This window comes from Loxodonta africana, chromosome 7 (assembly GCF_030014295.1).
Source record: "Loxodonta africana isolate mLoxAfr1 chromosome 7, mLoxAfr1.hap2, whole genome shotgun sequence".
Classification (NCBI taxonomy): Eukaryota; Metazoa; Chordata; class Mammalia; order Proboscidea; family Elephantidae; genus Loxodonta; species Loxodonta africana.
Window position 1 is genome coordinate 122,490,887 of NC_087348.1, and position 21,092 is coordinate 122,511,978.

Sequence of the window (21,092 nt, forward strand, 5' to 3'; positions counted from 1 at the left end):
TTATCAGGAGAGACCAGTCACTGGAGAAGGATATCCTGCTTGGTAAAGTAGCGGGTCAGCAAAAGAGAGCAAGACCCTCAGTGAGATGGATTGATCCTCAACAATAGGCTCAAGCATAGCAATGATCATGAGGATGGCACAGGACAGGGCAGTGTTTCATTCTGTTGTTTATAGAGTTGCTATGAGTCAGTACCATCTTGACAACAGCTAAGAACAACAGCATGGCAGTTTTATTTTTAGTTTTTTGAGGGACCACCATAGCTGTACCATTTTGCATTCCCACCAGCAATGGATAAGTGTTCTAATTTCCCCTCATTTTTATCAACATTTTTTTTTTTTTTAATACAGTAGCCATCCTAGTGGGAGCAAGATGATATTTCATCATGGTTTTGGTTTGCATCTCTCTGATGGCTAATGACATTGAGCATCTTCTCATGTGTTTGGTGACCATTCGAATGTTCTCTTTGGTGAAATGTCTATTTGTTTGTCCATTTTATGTAGAAACGGTTATTAATAATTGTTAGACATAAAATAATGTTACATAAACGTGGTTACTGTGTTTTCAATTTGGGTTCAGTTCATGGTTAGGTTGGGTTCATTGTGGGCTTTTTTGGATTTGAAGAATTTTATTGAGGAGGAAAGCAGCACTGATGAAGAATCTAGTCTTAGAAGAATGTGGAAAGGAAAAGAAGTTATCATTTGTTTAATATTTTCTATATGACAGGCACTGTACTAGGTGATTTTGCCTCATCCATCCTCATGATGACCCTGGGAGTTAGTATTATTTTCCTTTATCACAAATAAGGAAACTAAGATTCAGAGAAGTCAAATCATTTGCCCAAGATCACACACAGTTGAGTGGCATAGCATGTGTTCTGGCTTTACCCTATAATTCACTGCCCAGAATGCACAGGGCACTGTGGCACATGGGATAGGTCTAGAGACAAGGCACTACTTCCCTTTATAGTAGTGTAGGGGGATAAATTCTTCAAAGGGCCTCCAACTAGAAAAGGTAGAGCTTTGAATAAAACCAAAACAAAACACAAACAAGCAAAACCCCCTACTTTTCAGTGCATTTTGAGGCTCATAGAAAATAAATCTCTAAAAGCTCCTCATAACTGACTCCACAACAAGTTCCTGAGGCTGTGTTGATTTGTTCCAGTAAAGAAATCAAGTCTGGCACAGTAGGTATACTGCGAGCTATTCCTTAGGAGAGTTTACATAAGCCCTCTATCATCTGCCTTCATCCATTTGGCTTCTGCAAGACCTGGAAAGATTAATTGAATGAGGTTATGATAGGGACCACCATCCCTGTTGCTTTTAAGTCTTTGATACTATAGCCAGTGTGTATAAGTTCTCCCAGGATGTGATACTGTTTTCTGTTGCTTCTGATTTGCTATCTTGACCAGAGAGTTGAGGGAGGAGTTTCAGAGGCTTCCAGTTAGCCCTATCATAAGACTCTTACTCCACAAGTCAGGGAACCAGTAGGAGAGTGTGGCCAAAGAAACTGCCACAGGATGGGCCTGTGGACCCATTAGACCTACTGTGAGATAACTTTGAGTCAGAACTTCATTTATCACTTACCTTCATAAACATCCTTTATAAACTGGAAGATCATGAAGCCATTTTGGGTTGTTGATAACAGTGTTGGCTCAGATCTGATATCCAATTGTCTTTTCAAAATCTGGATATTCTCCTTTCCCCAGTGCATCTGGTAAATAGCCATAGGTACTTTAGAGTGGTACTCCATTGTATGTATGTACCATAGTTTGCTTATCCACTCATCTGTTGATGGGCATCTAGGTTGTTTCCATCTTTTTGCTATTGTAAACAATGCTGCAATGAACATTGGTGTGCATAAACCTATTCTTGTGATGGCTTTTATTTCTCTAGGATATATTCCTAGGAGTGAAATTGCTAGATCAGATCATATGATATTTCTATTTCTAGCTTTTTAAGGAAGCATCATATCTTTTCCCAAAATGGTTGTACCATTTTGCATTCCTACTGGCAGTGCATAAGAGTTCCAGTCTCCCCAAAGCCTCTCCAACATTTGTTATTTTCTGTCTTTTTGATTGTGCCAGTAATGTGGGAGTGAGATGGTATCTCATTGTGGTTTTGTGTGATTTCCATTTCTTTAATGGCTAGTGATAGGCAAGCATTTTCTGTTAGCCACTTGAATGTCTTCTTCTGTGAAGTGTCTATTCCTATCCTTTGCCCATTTTTTAATTAGATTATTTGTTTTTTTGTTGTAGAGGTGTTGGATTTTCCTGTAGATTTTAGAGATTAGACCTTTATCGGATTTCTCATAGCCAAATATTTTTCCCCAGCCCATAGGTTCTCTTTTTACTCTTTTGGTGAAATCTTTTCATGAACATAAATGTTTAATTCTTAGAAGATTCCAGTTATCTAGCTTATCTTCTAGAATCTGTGTGTTGTTAGTTATTGTTTGTATCCTGTTAATGCCATGTATTAGGGCCTCTAGCATTGATCCTGTTTTTTCTTCTATGATCTTTATAGTTTTTGGTTTTAGATTTAGGTCTTTGATCCATTTTGAATTAGTGTTTGTGTATGGTGTGAAGTATGGGTCCTGTTTCATTTTTTGCAGATGGACATCCAGTTTTGCCAGCACCATTTGTTAAAAAGACTGTCTTTTCCTCATTTGATGGACTTTGGGCCCTTGTCAAAAATCAGGTAACTGTAGGTGGATGGATTTACATCTGGATTCTCAATTCTGTTCCATTAGTCAACGTATCTGTTGTTGTACCAGTATCAGGCTGTTTTGACTACCATAACTATATGGTAGGTTCTGAAGTCAGGTAGTGAGGGTCCTGCTTTATTCTTCTTCGATAATGCTTTACTTACCCAGGGCCTCTTCCCTTTCCATATAAAGTTAATGATTAGTTTTTCTATCTCTTTAAAGAATACTGTTGGTATTTGTGTCAAGATTGCATTGTATTTGTAGATTGCTTGGGATAGAATTGACATTTTCACAATGTTGAGTCTGCCTTTCATGAGCATGGTATGTTTTTTCCATTTATGTAGGTCTCTTTTGGTTTCTTGCAGTAGTGCTTTGTACTTTTCTTTGTATAGGTCTTGTACATCCCTGGTTAGATTTATTCCTAAGTATTTTACTTTTTCAGGGGCTGTTATAAATGGTATTGTTTTCCTGATTTCCTTTTCATTATTCTCTTTATTGGTGTGTAGGAATTCAACTGATTTTTGTATGTTTATTGTGTGTCTTGCAACTGTGCTGAATCTTTCTTTTGGTTCCAGTAGTTTTCTCATAGAGTCTTTGGGGTTTTCTGTACATAGTATCATATCATCTGCAAACAGGGACAGTTTTACTTCTTCATTACCAATTCGAATGCCCTTTATTTCTTTTTCTTGCCTTATTGCTCTAGCTAGGACTTCCAGCACAATGTTAAACAGGAGTGGTGATAAAGAGCACCAACGCTGAATCTGTGAAGTATCTCATAACACGGATGAATCTGGAAGGCATTAGGCTGAGTGAAATAAGTCAGTCACAAAAGGACACATATTGCATGAGACCACTACCATAAAATCTCATGAAAAGGTTTACACACAAAAAGAAACAATCTTTGATGGTTACAAGGGAGGGGAGGGCTGGAGAGGGAAAAACACTAAATAGACAGTAGATAAGTGATAACTTTGGTGAAGGGTAAGACAGTACACAATACTGGGGAAACCAGCACAATTTGTCCAAGGCAAAGTCATGGAAGCTCCACAGACACATCCAAACTCCCTGAGGGACGGAATTGCTGGGCTGAGGTCTGTGGGGACTATGGACATCTAGCTCAATTGGCATAACATAGATTATAAAGTAAATGTTCTATATTAACTGGTGAGTAGGTTCTGGGGTCTTAAAAGCTTGTGAGTGGCCATCTATGATACTCCACTGCTATCACTCCACCAGCAGCAAGGGAGAATAAAGAAAGCCAAAGACACAAGGGAAAGATTAGTCCAAATGACCCATGGACCACAATTACCACAGCCTCCACCAGACTGAGTCTGGCACAACTAAATGATGCCCACCTGTCACCACCAACTGCTCTGACAAGGCTCACAATAGAGGACTCCAAACAAAACTGGAGAAAAATATAGAAGAGAATTCTAATTCACAAAACAAAACAAAAAAAACTAGACTTACTGGTCTGACAGAGACTGGAGAAACCCTGAGAGTATGGCCCCTGGACATACTTTTAGCTCAGTAATGAAGTCACTCCTGAGGCTCATCCTTCAGCCAAAGATTAGACAAGCCCATAAAACAAAATGAGACTAAATGGGCACACCAGCCCAGAGGCAAGGATGAGAAAGCAGTAGGGGAAAGGAAAGCTGGTAACGGGGAAACTAAGGTCAAGAAGGGGAGAATATTGACATGTCATGGGGTTGGCAACCAATGTCACAATACAATATGTGTACTAATTGTTTAATGAGAAGCTAGTTTGTTCTGTAAACAATAAAAAAAAGATAATGCTTCCCTTACTTCCCTTCTTCTGAGAGTACTCCAGCTCCAATGACTGCACCTAAGAATCCCCTTTTCAGGCTCTGCTTCTATCAAACCAGCCTAAGACGGAGTTGAGCAATGATGAAAGAGGCTTGAGGGGGCTGCTGCTGGGCTCGTACTATTCTACTGCTTGAGCTGGGTGAGTTACATGGGTTTGTTAACCTTTCGATAATTCATCAATCTGGGCACTTATGATTTATGCATTGTTCTGAATTTATGTTATACTTTAACATAAGAGTTTATTAGAGAGAGAGAGACCTGGCCAAAGGAGAGGTTACATAGCTCTTCAAATTTTTAAGTTGAGTACTATTAGCCTCAGAATCAATCCAAGAGTTTCTTGTGCTTGGAAAACCACGAACGCCCTCCAGCATCCTATAAACTACTCACAAAACTCATGGGGCTGGGAGGCTAACTGCAGGGCTCCTACCTACATTATACCATGCTATTTGCTTTCAAGTTGACCCCATCTCATGGTGACCTGCAGGTGTATAACAGCAGACCTGTGCTCTAAAGGGTTTTTAATGGTTGATTTTTCAGAAGTAGACCTTCAAGCCATTCTTCTGAGTTGGCTCTGGGAGGCCTTGAACCTCCAACCTTTGGTTAGTAGCCAAATGCCCTAGCCATTTGCACCACCCAGGGACTCCTTATCTACATTAACTTCTTCCTAAATTTATCACAAAAAACCAGATAGTGCTTATCTAGATAAATGAACTTATTCAGCTTTAATGAATTCTAAAATCTCAGTGGCTTAGTACTACAAAAGCTTGTTCCTCAAGCAAAGTCTATTGTGGTTTAGGCCAGCAATTCAGGCTTCTTTTTCTTGTGGCAACTGTCTCAAGATGTGCTTCTATAATCACCACGGCAGTGGAGCAGAACACCAAAGAAACTTGTGCCAACAATCAAATGTTTCCATCTGGAAGATATATTGGTCACTTCTGTGTACAACCCACTGGCCAGAACTAATCAGAGTCTCACTCCCCAGCACCTATGACTGCGAGGAGGTGGAGTGTGGCAAAATATAGCTATCCAATGTGCTCAGAAGAAAAGAAAGTGACGTAATATGCTAGAAAGCTTTACCACACCATCTTTGGTTTATCTAAAACTGATTATGGATTCATTGTATGGGACAAGGGAAACAGTCAGTCTTTTCCCCCCTATATGACTTAAGAGAAGTCCCCAGTAGTACAGATGGTTAATGTGCTTGGCTAGCCAAAATGTTGGAAATTCAAGTACAACCAGAGGCACCTCTGAAGAGAGCGTCCTGATCTAATTCCGAAAAATCAGCCACTGAAAACCTCATGGAACACAGTTCTACTCTGACACACACGGGGTCACCATGAGTCAGAATCAACTTGATGGCAACTGGTTTACTTGTTTTATATGACATAAACTCTGAGAATGGAGAATGTTTGAGCTTTTTGTATATTCTAACTTCCCACATAAGTGTTTTGTGTATCTGTGTACTTCCCATTTCAGATCTGAAAATTAATCAAGTGGCTTTATAATTTAGGAAGTAGCAACTTAAAATGTAAGAGGATGTTTATAAAGCAGAAGAGACAAGGATGGTGTTATTCCAGATATAAAATACTTTATTTCCTGTAAAAAGAGTTGTCCCTTGCACGTCAGAATGATCCTAATGACTGGCCATATGTCCTTGAAGTAGCTTTCCTCTGGAGATTGTGGAGACTGGTGTCTCTTGTCTCTTTCTCTCTTGGGAGGAAGTGTTCACCCCTGAGACTGCAGTTCAGGATTAAGCCAGTCTTATACTGTGGGGAAGACCTTCTCTCTTTGCAAAATCCATTAGCCCTTATGAATCTACAAGTCATGAACTTGACCTTCCTTAGTCCTCATTGTGTAACTAAATTATATCAGTGCAGAACACATTACATTCTAACATACAAAATGTATGCCAATAAACTTATACATAATAACTGTGCATCAGTAATCCCTGAGGTTGCATTAAATACTGAAGGTACGCAGCTCTTCACAAAAACGCCTTCTTCCCTGGGGTCACAAAATATACTTTTTCATTCAACAACTGGTCAATTCTTTCAGCAGTTGAACCAGCTATTAGCTTTCAGGAGAGTCAAAATTCGCCTGTTTTTAGGATCATATTTGTATTGCCTCGTTCCTTGGAAGAAATAGAAAAATCCTAGAAATAAAACAGAAGAGACTTATTATAATGTACAAGTAGTTTCTATTTTTAACTTGTGTTCTTGAAAATCCCAAGTCATTTGTGAACACAAATATTTTTGGCATTTTCTGTCCCAAATAACAATCCTAGTGCTATTGCTGGAAATCCTGGTGGCATAGTGGTTAAGTGTTACAGCTGCTAACCAAAAGGTCGGCAGTTCAAATCTGCCAGGCACTCCTTGGAAACTCTATGAGGCAGTTCTACTCTGTCCTATAGGGTCGCTATGAGTCGGTTTCGACTCGACAGAAGGGTTTGGTTTTTTTGTTTTGGTGCTGTTACTATGCCAAAAAAAAAAAAAAAAAAATGGAGGAAATATATATATTCACTTACCATCTTTCTTGAAAACAGCATCAACTTTGTGGCCAATTCCAGGAAAGTCATGAGCTATTATTTTGGGATAACCTGCATCCATGGATCGTTTATATTCATCATACCTGGTCAAGAAAGAATTAGCAGTGTCAAAAGCTTTTGCTAAACCTGTAGACTTCTCAAAACCATTACGAGGATCACCAGCAAGAACTGAATAAGAAGTTTTATTTTACTAGATCATTTGTAAAATGGAAGGTGGAGCTCCAACATCTGGTTCTAGTTTTCCAGTAGGCTCCACACTAGGCAGTATTAAGGGGGAATGCTATGAAAGATAAGTTCCTTTTGGCTGCAATAGCTTTGTAATGCCCTCATTTTTGCATTTTACTTTTAAAATTCTGCCCCACAAGCTCCCTGGACTCCCAGAACAGGTATCACATGAAGGTAATTGGTCAACAGATTAAATGCATGCTGGGATGGCTACAGCCATCCACAGAAAAGGCAGCTGGTCATGGCAATATGAGACTCATTTTGAAATGTACAGAAATTACTATGCCGAAAGCACTGAACCTCTAAATTTTTCAGCAGTCAATTTTTACCTCCAGTACTTGTTAGCAACAAAGAAGTATGTTTTTCCAGTGTCTTCTTCAGAAACAGCGGCATCAATATTCTTCACAGTTTTAGGGAAGCCAAAGGATGTGTAGATGTCCTTGGGGTATCCACGTAGCACATTCTGTCCCCGAGCAGCCCAGTACTTACTACCTGTCAATCAAGATACAGTGATGTAGATATATTTGCTCAAGGCTCCAATAGACAGAGGAGCCCTGGTGGCACAGTGGTTAAGCACATTTCTAGCCAAGTTCTCTGTTTCACATGCTGGAGCAGTGTCCTGACTGCACATTAGAATTGTGTATAGGATCGCTATAAGTCAGGATTGACTTAACGGAAACGGCTTTTTTTTTTTGAGGAAGATTAAAAAAAAATTTTGATACCAACATCCTACCCTATACCAATTAAGTCAGCATATTTTTTAAAGCTTCCTAGGTGATTCTAATCTGCAGCAAGCATTGAGAATGACTGCTTTAGGGGGTTGAGGGCTTCTTTCCAAAGCCAGATGTTGAAATGACTAGAGTGCATTATGCCACCTCAGTGATAAAAAGCTTACTTCTCCAGGTTGCCCATGGCTGTGGAAGTTTCACACCAATGCTATTCTAAGGGGCACAGTGTAGTAATGACCCACAACCCTCAGCCCTGAGTCAAATCATTGCGTCTAACGAGAATAGGTTCCAAATACCTAAATTTATGCTGTGTCCAGATTCTGTGTGTTTGTACTCAATAAGCCCTGCGTTACGTAAAAGTGGTCTTATATCCTGAAGCCAGGATTGGTCTCTTTGCACAAATGTGCTTATGGACCCTTCATGAAAAAGCAGTTTGAAACTGCTTCAATTTCATGGTATAAGAGCTAGAAAGCCTTTTTCAAAGTATTTTGCCCATCTCAACTGTGTTCAACTCTTTGCCTTGAGTGTATGACTTGGGTCGAGTGTCTTAATACTTGCCTGGATTGTGCCATACATGTTTTGTTTTTTTTCAAATACATGTGTTTGGCACAATGTCCTCAAAGCCAAGAGCTTATCACTGGATTGTGTCTCATTCTGATAGAACCAAAGAAGTTTGTGCCATTCCCTTCACAATAATTTAATACTTCTCATGCTTTATGTGCTTATAAACTGCCTGGAAATCTTGCTAAAATTCAGATTCTGTCAAAGACGGTCTGGAGTAGGACCAGAGATTCTATATTGCTAACAGACTTCTGGGGGATGACAAGGCTGCTGCTCTGTGTGCTGTACCCTGGAAGAAGTCTGCAGCTTTCTTAACCGGCTCTCTCCCTCACTCTCAGAAAGGCTCTTTGTGTTAAGATAAAAGCTACTGCCATGGAGTCAACTCTAGCTCATGGTAAACCCCATGTTTTACAGAATGGAATTGCTCCGTAGGGTGTCTTGGCTTTAAAATCTTTATGGAAGCAGATTGCCAGGCCTTTCTTTCACAGCACCACTAGGTGGATTTGAACTCCCACCTTTAGGTTAGTGGACCAGCACAAACATTGCACCACCCAGGAAACTTTCATATTAAGATATATAGGTATTAGGAAATCACACAAACAAAAATTTTCAAATCCATACTCTAAAGAATTGGTCCAGATCTTTCGATTTTATTCGTGAGTGCCCCAAGAAATATGGGATGAGTTTTAAATGCATAGAGTCCCTGGGTGGTGCAAATGGAAGGGTGGGAGGTTCGTGTCCACCCAGAGTTGCCTGAAAAAAAGGCCTGGAGATCTACTTCCTTAAAATCAGCAGTTGAAAATCCTACGGAGCACAGCTCTACTCTGACACACATGAGGTCACCATGAGACAGAACCAGCTGAAAAGGCAACTGGTTATTGGTTTTAAATACATAAGTAATTTGCACAGGAAGCATTCATAAAAGTCCAGATTCATAAGCAGATAGGTCAGAAAATTTGTATCTTCATGCATTTGCTTTCTATTTAAAATGACTTAAAAATTCAATACTCAATTTGTAATTCAGGTGATGGACTCCCTTGATTTGGTAGGCGAGACTGTTAGATTTTCAAAAATCCAAGGAGAGAAAATACACAATACTATCTTATAGCTCAGTCCAAAACCTCATGGAAAATTAATCCATAAAAATATGCAGAAACATTACCTTTGAAAAACCGGATTTCATCTCTATTAGCAACTTCATAAGCAGCTTCAAGTGTATTTGGCAGATGGGGCCAGAAAACAGAAATGAAATTGAGCTCAACTTCCGGGTAGAAGGGATTTATGCGCATGTAGAACCTGATTTGAAAAAAAGAAAAGAAGAAAAGGTTTTGATCTAATCGCAGGCAATTTATGGCAGGCATTCAGCTTCTTCCTATTGCTGGACTAGTAGTATCCTGGCAAATGTTTAACATATGGCTTTAAAAAAAAAAAAAACTCCTGGTTTGGAGATAGGTGGTAGTGCACCATTGTATAATATCCCAGGGTGCAAATAACTCAATAAAATGTAATAAAATAGAAAGCAATGAATTTCGATTATTACTTTTAGTTTTAATATCATTTATTTAATGTAAGTTTATATAATTTAATTTATAATAATGGCTTTAATAACCAACTCTTAAAAATTTAAGAATTGGCTCTTAAAATTTAGTAGTGGGCTTTGGGAAGTAATTAGGAACCAGCTTTAGCACAGCATTGGTTGGAACACAATGGTAATATCCCACATTTAGTAAGCACTTACAACACGCCAAGTCCTGTACCTATATCATGTCTTACCTCACAAAACACCTAACCCGTTGCTGTGGAGTGTATTCTGACTCGTAGTGATCCTACAGGACAGAGTAGAATTGTCCCATAGGTTTCCAAGGAGCGCCTAGTGGATTTGAACTGCTGATCTTCCTGGTGAGCAGCCGTAGCTCTTAGCCACTATGCCACCAGGGTTTCCCACAAAAACCCTGCAAGAGTCAATTACTTTCAACTCACAGATGAGAAATTGAGGTCAGGGAGGCTAAAGGAGGTATCTAAGGCCATGCAGCTGGTAAGAGGTAAAGGTTAATTTTAAACTCAGATGTAGTAGATGCTGTTTTTGTCATCCTTTCATTGGAGGTTTATTCAGTTGATTTTATAGTCCACAGAGACTGGGGCAACTGCATAGCACAGACTGCCATGGGGCCAACCAAAGAGTTTTCCAGACTCCAGAAGGCCCTCAACAAACCAGTGTAGGGAAGGAACAAAAGGCCACACAGGGACTGGTGCACAGGAAGGAATATAGCCTGGCTGTCAGGAATCTGACTTCTAAGTCCACCCTGCCTCTGCCTGCCTCTGAAGCTTTAGGCAAGTAACATCTCAGGTACCATCTCTACACTTCTGAATCTTCATGGCAGAGAAACATTTAAATGATCTCAGTGTCCTTTCAGTTCCTGCAAATCCTAGTTCTGGTCCTGTGCCGTGGAATAATCCCTCAAATACTTGCTTTGATAGGCATGCCCTGCTATCTTGAGAGCTTTGCTTTAAACCTAACAAAAAACAAACCTTGACACTTCCCAGCAACGAGCCACACCCTGAACAGTTTACGTCCAGCATTATTCTATTCACTCAAAAATAGCAAAGAAAGGAATGGATGGAAAGCACTAGAAGTCAATGTCCTTCTTTCTGGGATAGATATGACCCCGAAGCCAGAGATCGGCAACTATAACTCTTCAAGAAGGGAGCCTCCTTTCTGTTGAGGGGAAGCAAGCCTTTCCGATTGCCCCAGCTTTCTATCTGAGGATGCACTTCAGCAGTACAGATCTTTATGTGAATTGCATCATTCAGAAAGACAAAAAACCAAAAACTTGTTGCCGTTGCGTTGATTCCAACGCATAGCAACCCTGTAGGACAGAGTAGAACTGCCCCATAGAGTTTCCAAGGAGCACCTGGTGGATATGAACTGCTGACCTTTTGGTTAGCAGCCGTAGCACTTAACCACTACACCACCAGGGTTTTCAATTTAGAAAGAGCATATTATTATTTTGCCTGGTCCTTTAGTATGGAAGGTCAAGCAGGCCAGTCCCCGTATGTGAGAAACCTTGGAGTTTTTGAATCCATATCCTGCAGAGGGATCCCTAGGATCCTTCTCCCAGGAGGATGGAAGTACCATGTAGTGACTGCCCATATCTGCTCATAGGGGGTCCTTATGAACTCTTGTGGATTCTCCCAGCAATTACTCTTCTTCTCTGGGCCACCAGAGGACAACAGAGATCCATTAGGGCCACAGGTTTTGGAAGGGCCATCTTTTGCAGGATGGAAAAGATAAAGCTTAAAAGGTTGCCTTGCCACTCTGGGCTCCAGACTGTATCACCCTATTGGCCTGATGGTACTATGAAAAGGACTGGTATCTCGAATAAAGTACTAAAATACTTATCACCATAAAGAGTGTAGTGAAAAAGTTCCTGGAGTACAGTTCGATTACTGCTCTGTCATCAGTGACCTCTGTGCCCTGAAAGAGTCTTTTCTTCTCCCAGTCTTACTCTACTGATCTGCAAAATGGGATTATATTAACTGATCTTCCACTTCAATGGTATTTTTTCTGAGAATCAAATGACATAACACATGTGGGAAAATACAATTGCTATAAGTAAATTATATTGTACAAATGTAAGCAGTTACACCCGCATAATTATAAATGTAAACAAATATAAGGTAAAAAAACATGTGACGTAGTGGCCCATAGAGTTCATAGTAGTGAATGTTGTTATTATTACAAATACAGAACACAAAGTACATTTGATGTCTTACTTGTCTTTAAAGAACATCACTTCTCCTCGAATCGTAGTTATAGCATCAAAGGTAAGCTTACTGTCGCATGCTTGTGGGGTTTGTGGGGCTATTGGCTTGTTGGGATTTGAGGAAGGTCCTAAAGAGACCAAGAGACCTGGAGTTAGTTTAGGCTGGCACTGAAAACTACATAAACAATGAAAAACAGCTTCTTAAAGGATACAACTAAAGGTTGACCTATTTGAAATGGGTATAAAGGCCAATAGCCTCTTGTCCGGGGTGTTTTTTCTTTATACTCACCATAGATGGCCTGGATGCCATTGACGTCATCCTGAGATAGCTGAACATCACCAGTGAAGAAGTAGTTTGGGTACATTAAAGCCCCAATATCAGTAGAATGAGACAGTCCAAGGGAATGGCCCAATTCATGAGCCGCAACACGATACAAGTTGTAATCTAAAAAAGCCAACAGACCCATTTGCAATTATTTGAAAGACATTCAGTCTTTGAGTCATTTAAGTAAGAAATAATCTATACTCTACAAGTAGTAATGCCTGTATTTTCACAGGGAGGTTTTCAAACATACACAAAACTTTTTTTTTTTTTTTTCCGAAAGCGGGAGGAATGAATTTACTAATAGTGAAGAGCCAGGTGAAAGTCTCACTATGATTACACTAATACAATTAAAAGAGAAACTCAGCCAATGGCAGATCAGTCAATCTTGTCATTGGTTAGATGGTACATAGTATTTCTCAGAGAAAAAATAAAATTCTATTAATATTTAATATTTTTCCCTATTTACAAAACTGAAAAAGCTCCCCTTCCTTTAACTTCCATATAATTTTACTACCGCTGTTAAATTTTGGTGTGTCCTTGTAGTTACAGTCTATGAAGATATCCAGAATAAAACATCAAGGTTTTCAACATTTTCTTTATAGAAGTTTTACAGCAGCATATTTGTAGCCGATAAAATATTGTTATTGGCAGAAGTAACCTTCTCTTAACACTTTTTTAAATGTATCATTAATTTTCTAAGTGACAATAGAAAAATGCGTATTTCTGTTGATGTGTTCTTTCAGTTAAATCAACCAATATTGCAATGAACCAAGAAGGGGTGGGGGGAAGATAGAAGTAAAATTGGCTGACTCACTTCTTAAATTGTTGGTCCACCCTTCATCTTCATCAAAATGAACATCCCCTCCGATACCTGGGCCTGGTTGAAAAGCATGAGCAAGATTTCCTCCAGGTCCATCAAAGGGAGAATTGTCACGATGATCTGCAAAACACATTCATCAAAGGTCCCTTTTGGTCCTTGCTTAGGCTAACCCAGGAAGGCAAGCATAGCTTTGTTAAGAAGCCAAAAGACTTCTATCAAATGTGATGTAGTTTCCCTCCTTAAACCTATAAAATCAACACTCCTCCTAAGCAAGGAATTTCAGCTGCAAAGCTGAGGAGGTTTAGGAGCTAGGTGAATTTAAGACAAGAATACTTTCATGATACAAGAGGAACTTACCTCCCCAAACAAAGGATATCATTATGTCTGCTTGATCCTCAAAGACTTTGGTGAACTTCAGGGGTGTGACATCACTCCAGAGTTGAAAGGCTTTCTCAATTGCACTGTCCACATCTGCTTGAGGCAAATCTGGTGTGTAATTTTCAATCCTTAAAATGAAATAGGAGAGAGCAAAGACAAATTAGACTTTATATCTTCCTGCTTTAATGGGAAATAGCATTGACACTCTGCTGGTCAGTCTGGTTACCTGTAGGTCAGGTGTGTTTTCTCCCACCGAGGATTCCCGTCGGTGAGGACAAACTGAGCCATATCGGGCACCCCGCATCTGGGCTGCTTCATCACATTCAGGGTTTCAGCATCTGGCTTCCCAGTAATCTTCAGCCCAAAGAATTCCTGCATTTGCTTCAGCTTTTCAACGACTGGGCTGCTCTTTTTCTGCCTTTCAATTTGATCCCCATCATTCTTCAGGTTGTAGTAATTTTCCAGGTATTTCTGGTAAAAGATAAAATTATTGAAACACTGGATGGAAAATCTTTCTCATAAAAAAAAAATGACAGCATGAAGTTTTAGCTGAAGAAGAGAACTACTTTTAAGTTTGTGTTTAGGTTTCATGATCCTTATTAGTGGTGAAAATGCAAATTCAGAGTAGAAATCTCCCTACCATTAGTGACATAAAGTAGAAATTACAATTGGTAGAGCCAAATTTGCATACTGCTCCTTTCATTCTTTCTCACCTTCAAATGAAAAAGGAAGATCTATGCCTGGCTAGATGCATTTTTGAGGAAAATGCTATTTCTGACCAAAAAAAAAAAAGATTCTCTTTAGAGGAAATGCATCCTTAAATAAACTCCTTTATACTACTGTGGAATTGCACGTGAAATTCATTATTTACCTGGACCATCTCCACATCTTGCTCTTGTGTTTTTGAAGCCGCTGGGAAACCATGAGACCCCATACCCCAGAGAAGGAGCAGGAGCAGAGGAAGGCTGGGCATGCTGGCCATTGTCTTCTTTCTCTGTGCAAAATGACCGAGGGCTACCTACTTGTCTGTTGCTCCAATATCTCAGTGATGAAGCTCCCTCTTTATATATATGGTCCTTGTACTTCCAGAAAGCCGAAGGCTGTCTGACTCATGTTTCACAACATCCTCTTGATTAACGATAAACAGCCTGAGCAATCTTCATGATTAACATTCAACAGGATATTAATTTCATGGTGTTGCAATCTCATGATTAGTATCTCACAGGGTGTGTGCAAAGGAGACACATTCCACTGTGTAAATAGTTGTTTGCTCCATTTCATTTTTATTTTATTTGAGAAAGTCCTCTATTGCATATGCAGGTCAGAGCACGTTGTAGCCTTTTTTAAAAGTGAACTTTGCAACCTTGATTCTGCTGGTTGTCAAGTGCTCCTGAACTCTGAACATACCTTGCTACCAGGGCAGAGGGCAGAACTACTGACTCTGTGTGCCTTATGGCTGCTCAGCACCTGTACTGATTGAAGCTCAGCTCCTCAGGCTGATCTTTGCAGTGGCTCTCCCAAGTTCCCTGGGATTCCCTTTTGCCTTTGCGAAGCCACCTGATGAACTATTTCCATAGTACTATAGCTTCCCTTAGTCTTCACTCAGGCCCAGGATTTGAAAGCTTTGGCAGAAGCCCACTAGTCCACTGGTGGAGTAGAAGATAACTTCCTCCCCTATCCTATAAGCATCACGGGACAAATAAAAGCCCTTCTCTGAAACGTGTCAGAATGGGCCAGGTAATACAGGAGCTGGCCCCAGACCAAGTGTGAATTGGGTTCTTATTTTTAACCATTCTTGTTCCTCTCCATGTGGGCATATCTTTGCTCCATGAAGGTAGGTGACATTTACGCATCCATTCATGTATTTCTGCATTCATCCATTCAAATTATTTTTATCCTGCACCTTCTGTGCACCAATTACTAAAGGAAAACCAAACCAAACCTGTTGCCACTGAGTTGATTCTATCTCATGGCGACCCCATGCGTTACAGAGTAGAGATTCACTGCATAAGGTTTTCAAGGCTTTGACCTTTCAGAAGCAGATCTTTAGAAGCACCTCTAGGTGGGTGTGAACCTCTAACCTTTCAGTTAGTAGTCTATCACTTAACTGCACCATCCAGGGATCTGTTTGTTAATTAGCCCCCTCCTTAATTATTAAAAAAAAAAAAAATTAAAGGAGGGGACTAATTAGCAAACAGATATCTTATGGCTTGCCCTAATATAGCTTTAACAGAAGTCTTAACTGAAGTTCATGACTGCAATCACGTGTAACCAAACTGGCCAGCACAATTCACCTAGGTGGCACAATTCACTCCTTCCTAGCCAAGCGGCTGACACTTACATTTCAAAGGACTTCAAGCTGAAGCTGATTTTGTCTATAATCAATCATTAACTACCTACCTTTCCTTTGTTCTCTATATTCATAGACCCCTCTCTCCGCTTGAAAGGCAGAGTGCTTTGTGTTCTTACTCAGTGCTGTGCAGGTCTAGGTGTAATATTCCTCAATAAAACTTATTTTCTTTTACTCCTAAAAGAGAATAAAAGAGATTTTATTCTTTGATATTTCTGGTGTCAGAAGGGGGACTTTGAAGTGCATTATCTTTGAAAATCTCCGGGGCATCCGGACACAGGTACAGTACCTGCTGAGCCACTTTGGGCTCTCTGCTTCCGTGAATTCTCGGGAACTGACTAAGGTAAAAATGCTCTCAAATCTGAGCTCTGCTCCCTTACTTTGATAGCTCTACAAGTTTTCTTGTGGATTTGTTTTGGCTCTTGCACATAAAAGTTTGTTTCTTGTTACTGTCATTATACAATGGGGAATGCCATGTTTGGAAACCCTGGTGGAGTAGTGGCTAAGTGCTATGGCTGCTAACCAAAGGGTCAGCAGTTCGAATCTGCCAGGCACTTCTTGGAAACTCTATGGGGCAGTTCTAGTCTGTCCTATAGGGTCGCTTGCACTGCGTTTGGTTTTGTTTTTTTGGTCATGTCTAAAGGAGATTTGGAGCCACCTTCTGGGACTCCTTCTCACTACGTGAACAAGCATTATGGTCCCTTATTGTATATGTTCTTGTCTCTGGCATAACTTCTCTCAAGACAGTTTGGAAAATCAGTAGCTACTTTGGGGTTCTTTTGATCTCTCTAAGTTAACTTTTCTGTACAGTAAATTAGAGAACCAGCATTTCCAGATTAAACAGTCCCTGTGAGATGCCTATTTTGATTGGCATATTGAGGCGTCTAAAAGACACCAAGACAGTAAAATTGCTTTGCTGCAGGATACTGTCTCCAAATTAACCAAGCAGAATAAAGAATTTCAATGTTAAATTCAGCTCCCACCCCTTTTCCTCCCCTGATGATTGGCATTTCTTTACACTCTCCTTTGCTTCCCTACTCCTCAGATAACACTTTTTCTGAACTTCCCTTTTCTCCTAAAAAACCCAGCAAATAAGCCCTTGTCTGAAGTGCCCTTTAAAATTTGCCCCAGCAGTGATTCCAAAGATTCCCCTCATATTGCTTTTGCCCCATGGACATACCCAGAATTATGTAGCATCATGAAAGGTTTTACTAAACTCTATGAGAATACCTACAAATTTTCCAAAGAATTAAAAATGGTTGTTGAAGCCTACCAGCCTGGGATCCTAATTTACATCACATTTTTCATGTGATTACTGGTCCCAGGGAAGCTCAATTATGGCTAGAACAGGCAGAACGGGAAGACCTTCAAAGACGGCTTAGGCTTAAACATTGATAAAATGGCCACCAAGCTGTCAGAAGACTTTTGAGCCATTAGTAAAAAAAAAAAAAAAAAAATACTAGAGGCTATCCCAAAGGCCTTCCCTCTGCTAGTTGATTGGACTAAAATTCACAATTGTAAACAAAATAAAGATGAAAATGTTTATTATTATTAGACTTGACTGCTCAAGAGGTTTTCCAAACACTCTGGCCTTATTTTGACTGCACTTGATGCCTCCAGTGCTTTCAATGTTGTTTTCATATCCAGCCTTAAACCTGAGATTTCAGCCCCAATAGTAAAGCAACATCGATTAGACTGGGAGATAGCTCCTACTGTTGAGTTAATCAACTTAAATTATAAACTTTCCCAGACTCTTGAAGTCAAAGGTTTTCTAAGGTCAACAAATTAATGACCCTTCAGTTGCAGCAATTACAAGCCTTCAGTTAAAAGAAAAGTGCTAAACCTTCCCATGGCACAAAGGTGGGTATTTGTTACTATTATGAAAAACCTGGCTATTGGAAAAATGAATTCTATGTGCTAAAAAATAAACAAAAGATTGACATAGTGCCCTCCTCCTCCTCTCCCTTAAAAATATCCTACAATCTGATTCGGAATGAAGGGGCTGTTGCTACAAAACAGGGACTTTTTCTGTGGTAGTTCTTAATGTGCAAGAAGAAATTATTTATTAACAGAGAAGCTTGCCAATTTTTAATTGACACTGGATCCACCCTATCTGCTATTAAGTTCATCTGCTCACAGAAGTCCCTGCCCCAGAGCTCTAAAACTTCAACAGTAGTGCTGGTCACCAATTAGGAACAAATGTTGATTCATTCTCAACCTGTTTTGATGTCTCTTGGTCCTATTGAAGATTTACACCATTTTTTTTTTTTTGGACTTTTTTTGGATCTGAAGAAAACCTAGGCCATAACTTAATCTTTAGTCTTAATCCATCCTTATTTTACTAAATAAAGTCACCCAAGAAGAGCTAGCTAAAGAATTTTCCAAACCCACAAACAGTACTCTTTGTATTGTAGGTCCATATCAACAACTGTGATGAATTCATTTGATTAACCCCCCAAGCAAGGAGGTTAAGTCAGGTTGCTCCCCTTTGCTAGGAGCAATCTAACCATGCCCATATGGATAACCCAACCATCAACAGGCCTATGGGATGGCTTCCAATGTCTGAATGTGCATCAGTTATAACCTTAAAAGCTACTGGTCGATTTGCCACCAACTGGCTACAACACTCAGGTATTTATTAGGTAGCCCCAAATGACAACTTTCGGCTATGTGGAACCAGCCTTTGGCCCTGACTCCAACAAGTCTAGATTGGAAAACATATTCTGGGCCTGAACTGTACTGAAGGATGTATTTTAACTGAACTCCCTTTGCCAGCTAATGTACACATATTAAGAGCTCAATGGTCTCCATCAGTGTTTCATTGGACTGATCATCTAACAGGAGTATTCACACTTCAGTTAGGACTTGAAGATGTCATGGCACATGTGGAAATATTAACCAAGTATATACAAACTGCTCTAAATGATAGTGCCCATGGGCTTCAAGAGATCAATACTGAAATAGCAATGATGAGAAAATTAGTACTCCAAAATAGAGTAGGCCTTGACATACCCACTGCAGCCCAAAGAGTTTTGTGTGGTGTAATAAAACCTGATTGCTGTGTCTATATTCCTGACAATAGTGCTAATATTACACTCTATGTTAATCATGTGCAATGTGTAGTATTTCACATTAATGATCCTGTTCCTTCTTTAACTGATATTACAAGTAATTGGTTTTCTTCTTGGGGTGGATGGTGGAAAAAATTGCTACTTTACTTTGGAATCTTATACACCTCATCATTTCTATTATTGTACAGTCATGTACTGCATAATGTCCATTCAGGCAATGTCCAACCACACATATTTCCATGGTCATATTTTTTTTGATTTTTGAAATTTGATTCTTCAATAGAATTTTTTAAATTCATGTTTGTGAACATTTAACAGAGGAAAAAAAAATACCTATAAGAACAGGTATCATGACAGGGCTTCCACTTTAACCTCTACATGGTTCCCACCTTAGGGCATGAAATACCTTGAAATCTTAGTGACCCAGACCTGTGCAGCAGCTGGAGCCTACTGAGTGCTGGCCTCTGGAGCAGGTCCTTTCTCTGAACTTGGTACCCAACACTGGTGGTGATAGTCAAGTTCATGATCATCTTGGTTACATTCTTCTGGTAATAAGGCCACCCAAATATCAATATCTCAGCCTCGTCTTTGGGGTTCAGCCAACTCATGAGGAGAATGCTCCATGACACACTCAACATGTAGGATGTGCCCTCCCCCCAAACCGAAGATTGCTTCCACCAGCCATATCTCAAGGCAAACCCTATATGGTATATGAAACAGTGTTTGCACAACATCCAAATCACATAACATCCTATTTCCTAGAACTTATTGTGAATGTTAAGTGATCCATGAATAATTATAAAATGCTGTTTGGCTTAAGTCCAATGCATTTTATCCACGAAATGCTGTACTTCAAAACTGTTCAGCCCTTCAGATAAAATCAAGCTGGTTTCACAGGCTTTCATCAATGAGTGTGTTGTTTAATCATCTCCCTTTCGTGTCCCTGGATATGTTTCATCTTGACTGCTATCATTCTGTCCTGACTAAGAAATGGTCCTCGAATGTGGCCTTGTGCATTAAGATGTTCTCCATAAAACCTACTCACCTTGAAGATGAGGTCTATTAGCTTGGCAAGGTGACGAAAATAATTTTTATTAACCAAAGCTCCTCAAGAAACAGACAAAATCCTTGCAGAAGAAAGGCTATTCCCCTGAGGGCGATCAAAGCTCCCTAGAGAAAGCTTGATCAAAAGGAGGAAATGTAAACTGAAAAAATTAAAACTAGAGGCACTAGTGTCAGACATAAGAATGATAGGACCAACATGCATTCCCAGGAAGCAAAAGGTCAGGATGTAAACCATTTGTTCATGGAAATAATGTGTCAATAAGTAAACAATTTTTCCTGGGGAAAATATCTTCATGACTGCAATCATGTATAACTGAACCAACTGACACCATTCACCTAGGTGGTAACTCACTCCTTCTTAGCCAAGTGCCCAACCTTTACATTTCAAAGTACTTCAAGCTGACGCTGATCTTATCTATAAACAATCATTAACCCTCTACCTTTCCTTTGTTCTCTATGTACATAGACCCCCTCTCTACTTGAACAGCAGGGTGCTTTGTATTTTACTTGGTGCTGCCGAGCTCGAGCTGTATTATTCCTCAATAAAATTTCTTCTCTTTCACTCCTTACAGAGTACCCATTTTATTCTTCGACATGCCTCAAAGTGAAGTAATATATAAGTTAGAAAGGACAAGAGGAATTGGAAGAGGCTGTCACGAAAATGAAATTCTTCTCACAGGCATCAGCTGGAGGGTGATAGGATCCAAAGATTACCAGCAATTGAAGCGACTG

General features: G+C 39.8%; 1 protein-coding gene across 1 annotated transcript; it reads right to left on the reverse strand.

Moving 5' to 3' along the window:
* Nucleotides 1-5,912: 5,912 nt before the first annotated feature.
* On the reverse strand, nucleotides 5,913-14,948 carry MMP1 (matrix metallopeptidase 1). The gene is made up of 10 exons (XM_010595425.3): nucleotides 14,746-14,948; nucleotides 14,101-14,345; nucleotides 13,854-14,002; nucleotides 13,491-13,616; nucleotides 12,641-12,796; nucleotides 12,362-12,479; nucleotides 9,750-9,883; nucleotides 7,628-7,790; nucleotides 7,053-7,156; nucleotides 5,913-6,680 (listed from the first exon to the last, which is right to left on the reverse strand). Exons 1-10 carry the CDS (start codon nucleotides 14,854-14,856, stop codon nucleotides 6,580-6,582), a joined length of 1,407 nt encoding a protein of 468 aa, XP_010593727.1. The 5' UTR covers nucleotides 14,857-14,948; the 3' UTR covers nucleotides 5,913-6,579.
* Between the last annotated feature and the right edge of the window lie 6,144 nt (nucleotides 14,949-21,092).

Excerpts from the sequence above, each read along its gene's own strand:
- MMP1 (XM_010595425.3), bottom strand. The coding sequence starts at position 14,856 with ATGGCCAGCATGCCCAGCCTTCCTCTGCTCCTGCTCCTTCTCTGGGGT. Across the intron at positions 14,346-14,745 it reads AAGATGTGGAGATGGTCCAG|AAATACCTGGAAAATTACTA; the intron begins GTAAATAATGAA and ends ATCTTTTACCAG. Across the intron at positions 14,003-14,100 it reads AAAACACACCTGACCTACAG|GATTGAAAATTACACACCAG; the intron begins GTAACCAGACTG and ends TTTCATTTTAAG.